The sequence below is a fragment of the Nematolebias whitei genome, chromosome 3 (genome assembly GCF_014905685.2).
Source record: "Nematolebias whitei isolate Nwh7 chromosome 3, NemWhi1, whole genome shotgun sequence".
Classification (NCBI taxonomy): domain Eukaryota; kingdom Metazoa; phylum Chordata; class Actinopteri; order Cyprinodontiformes; family Rivulidae; genus Nematolebias; species Nematolebias whitei.
Window position 1 is genome coordinate 1,534,507 of NC_056500.1, and position 4,272 is coordinate 1,538,778.

The 4,272-nt window shown below is 48.6% G+C and overlaps 1 protein-coding gene across 1 annotated transcript in view; it reads left to right on the plus strand.

The window, feature by feature from the left end:
- The window catches only part of keap1b (kelch-like ECH-associated protein 1b), a gene marked incomplete at its 3' end in the record, with an annotated part of 16,924 nt that extends 12,752 nt beyond the window's left edge, over positions 1-4,172 (plus strand). Inside the window, 3 exon segments of the mRNA XM_037674408.1 lie at positions 632-1,308; positions 2,063-2,268; positions 3,996-4,172. Coding sequence (XP_037530336.1) covers positions 632-1,308; positions 2,063-2,268; positions 3,996-4,172 — 1,060 coding nt within the window.
- Between the last annotated feature and the right edge of the window lie 100 nt (positions 4,173-4,272).

The following is a 4,272-nucleotide window of genomic DNA, read 5'->3' on the forward strand; positions in this document are numbered from 1 at the left end:
TCTTTCTGTGCAACAATGGTGGAATTGGTGATCCTCTTACCATCTTGGCTTCTGAGAGACACTGACACTCTGAGAAGCTCTTTTTATACCCAATCATGTTGTCAATTGACCTAATTAGTGTTAATTGGTCTTCCAGCTGTTCGTTATATGCTCAATTTCCTTTTTCCAGCCACTTATTGCTACTTGTCCCAACTGTTGTGGGATTTGTTGGCACTGTGAAATTTTGAATCAACATATTTTTCCTTTAAAATGTTACATTTACTCAGATTAAACTTTTGATCTGTCATCTATGTTATATTATGAATAAAATATTGACATTTGCCATCTCCACATCATTGCATTCAGTTTTTATTCACAATTTGTTTAGTGTCCCAACTTTTGTGGAATCTGGTTTGTACATAAACTGATCTGCAAATGCATCTTTGCTAATCACGAGCGCTCGAAAAAGATTTAGAGTAGTTTAAATGTAATCATCAGCTGCTTTGATGTTTTGCTTTAGTTTTTCGGGAGCTCTGTATGAGAACAAAGTCCCTGCTCAGTAATCCAGGTATACAATCCAACATTTTTCAGTCAGCTCTCTGTTTGAGACGTATCGAGGAGCTGTTTCAACAAAATGTGTCGTGTCTTCCAGGTAGCAACCCAGGAGGAGTTCTTCAATCTGTCCCAGTGCCAGCTGGTCAACCTCATCAGCCGTGACGAGCTCAACGTGCGCTGCGAGTCCGAAGTCTTCCAGGCATGTGTGGCCTGGGTGCGCTACGACCAAGAGAACCGTCGACCGTACGTTCAAGCCTTGCTTCAGGCCGTTCGCTGCCATTCCCTCACCCCCAATTTCCTCCAGACCCAGCTGCAGTCTCTGGACTGGGACCCTCCGTGCAAGGACTACCTGGCCCAGATCTTCCAGGACCTCACGCTTCACAAACCAACCAAAGCAATTCCTTTCAGAACGCCCAAGGTGCCGCAGCTCATCTACACAGCAGGGGGGTATTTCCGCCAGTCTCTCAGCTACCTGGAGGCTTACAACCCGTGTTCAGGGGCGTGGCTGAGGCTGGCGGACCTGCAGGTCCCCCGCAGCGGCCTGGCAGCCTGTGTGATCAGCGGGCTGTTCTACGCCGTGGGCGGCAGAAACAACGCACCTGACGGCAACATGGACTCCAACGCCTTGGACTGCTACAACCCCATGAACAACTGCTGGCGTCCGTGCGCGCCCATGAGCGTTCCCAGGAACCGAATCGGCGTTGGTGTCATCGACGGCATGATCTACGCCGTTGGTGGTTCTCACGGGTGCATTCATCACAACAGCGTGGAAAAGTGAGTCTCCTGAGAATCTTCAGTACATGTGTTGAGACGTGCACGACCGCAGGAAGTCAGCCTGCAGGCACTTCCTGCTCGTTCTGTTCAGGTGCTCCAGCCTCGTGTAAAATGTACATTTTTAATTTGAATTAAAAGCAGAGTCTAAAAGTCGAGAGGAGCGTTTGATCTTGTCCTTAAGGGCAAGTGAAGCGGGGACTTGTCCTCTTCAGAGCACGTGTTCTGGGGCTGCGCTCGTGTTTTCAGTGTGACCCGTTTGCGTGGCCTCAGTTTGACACGAGGCCACACGTGCACGTCAGTTCCTCACGTCTCCAGGTGCTTGTTGAGTGACGATGTCTTTACCTCCAGCTTTATTCCAAGAAGCGTCGTCTTTAATCGGAGCAGCAGTTTGTGTGAAAGCAGAACGCGCCCGACCTGTTTGAGTTCTCGCTTCACGATGCTGAAGGAAACGTAAAGTTTATCGTGCACGCTACGCTTACAGGGAGATGAACGTGCACCTCGGATCATGCATGTGAGCTGCTGGCTGATTCCTCTAAATGCCTTCAGCTCTGAGAAAGCGCTGGTCTTCGCTGCAGGACCGAGTCCTGGTTGGCTGCAGGGTTGGAGGGAAGTGGCTCCTAGAAATGTGGATGGAATATTTCCTGGAAGAACTTGAATCTGTAGATCTGCTCATTGTTTACGTAAAGGTGAAGCTGCGGCTCATTCCAGCTCGTACCTTCAGCACGTGGTCTGATCGCTCTTCTTCTGTGTTCAGGTATGATCCAGAGAGGGACCAGTGGCATCTGGTCGCCCCCATGTTGACACGCCGTATAGGTGTCGGTGTTGCAGTCATCAACCGGCTGCTGTATGCCGTCGGTGGCTTTGACGGGGCCAACCGGCTCTGCTCCGGTGAGTGCTACAACCCTGAGAGGGACGAGTGGAGGACCATGGCCCCCATGAACACGCTGCGGTCCGGAGCTGGTGAGGAAGAAATTCAAAGTAACTGTCATGAGAAACTCTCACCTGCCAGCGTGGACACAGCTGCTTGTGCCAGTTTACCACCTCGTCTTGGTTCACCAGGTGTTCCAGTAACGCTGCTGGTGTCAGGTGCCCCAGAATGACCTTTGACCCACAGCTAAAAGAAGCTCAGATCAGTCAGAAGAGTGTGTTCACTTTAAATTAGTGTGCAGTGTAGTTTTATCACCATTATTCAGGATGATCATCGGTGTGCATGGTCATCCTGATTCTGTTCAGAAGAAACGGATGAAAGTCAGAAAGGTCTCCAGGTTCGTGTTCCTCCATCGACTTGTTGTTCGTAGGTCTGCCTCCAACATTCTGTGTAGAAGTACCGTATTTTTCTCTGTAGATGTCAGGTTTTCTGCATAAATTAGCATTTCTGCGACTTGTACAGTGAAGAGACTTGTTGATGTTTTTCCATGTTTCTAAACCAGTTTTGTCTGAGATCTGATGATTTCATTCGTTCTGCCATGGGAATTATTGAACACTACCATCTTCAGCCACTAGAGGGCGCTCGAGGAATATGTTGGTCTGTGGTAAGGAGCCGCCTCAGAGCTCCTGCATCAAACATCACATGAGCTGCATGTGACCACCGCCCAGGAGAAATGCAGCTCATCTGACCGTTAAGCAAAAGTTAGACTGACACCACCTTTACTGTAAAGTCAAGCAAAAAATAATTGTTTTTAAATGTTATTCTTGTTAAATTTTTGTTAAAAGTCCTCCCGTGCACGCTCCCACCATTTGGCAGCCAGTCAGTTTTTGGCACAACACGACCCATGTCGTTGGCCGTGACTCGTAATGAAGCGACTTGTTTCTGGATGTTTCCACTTTATAGCCATATTTGGACTGATGCGACTTGTAGGGCGGAGCGACGTGTACGGTGGCAAGTACGGTAATCTGACGTCAGTCCAACAGTGAAAGCAAACGGACCGTGTTTTTCCTTTACGTTCCTCTGTTCACTCCTAATAAGGTGTTGTGTTCAGGTGGAGGCTCTGCTGGCGACAATGAAGGTAAAGGTTTCGACCGTTCATGTAAATGATCTGAATGTCTCCAAACATCCTGACGGCTGTTTCTGTTCACGACGCTCATCAGGAGCCACGTTGAGTTCACTGAGCGTCCGCTGAGCGTCAGCTGAGCTTCAGCTGACGTTCGATGAGCTTCAGCTGAACTTCAGCGAATGTCAGCTGACGTTCGATGAGCTTCAGCTGACGTTCGGTGAGCTTCAGCTGACGTTCGGTGAGCTTCAGCTGACGTCCGGTGAGCTTCAGCTGACGTTCGATGAGCTTCAGCTGACGTTCGGTGAGCTTCAGCTGACGTTCGCTGAGCTTCAGCTGACGTTCGGCTCACAGCTGTAGCAGCGCCGCAGCAGCTCTGACAAAACGTTTTGCTTTGAGTTGACGACGGCGTCGAGGAAAAGGAACCGTCAGATTTCGGACATGAGATGAGTCAACATGCATCAAGTGTTCTGTATGTTTTGAATCAACTTGTTTATTTCTGTGTGTTTTAGTTCTTTAAGCTGCTCTGAGCTCGTTTGATTAAACTGTTTGACTCAAAGAATGGATGTAGAATATTTAGCTGTTGGAGCCTTGTAGTCCCAATAAGAAGCAGCTCCCACAACCTTTGACTGACGGCTCGTCTTGTCCTTCCATCCCGATCGAGTAACGACACGTTTGAGCTTCTCTCTCCTGCAGGCGTGTGCGCGCTCAACAACCAGATCTTTGTTATGGGAGGATACGACGGCACCGAGCAGCTGAACACCGTGGAGCGCTACGACGTGGAAACAGATGCGTGGAGCTTCGCTGCCTCCATGAGGCACAGGCGCAGCGCTCTGGGAGTCACGGCTTTACACGGACGCATCTATGTAATGGGTATGTGATTATATTATTCATAATCAACATGTTGTTTATAAACATAATATTTGTAATCAAAATGTTGTTTATAATCAAAATGTTGTTTATAATCAAAATG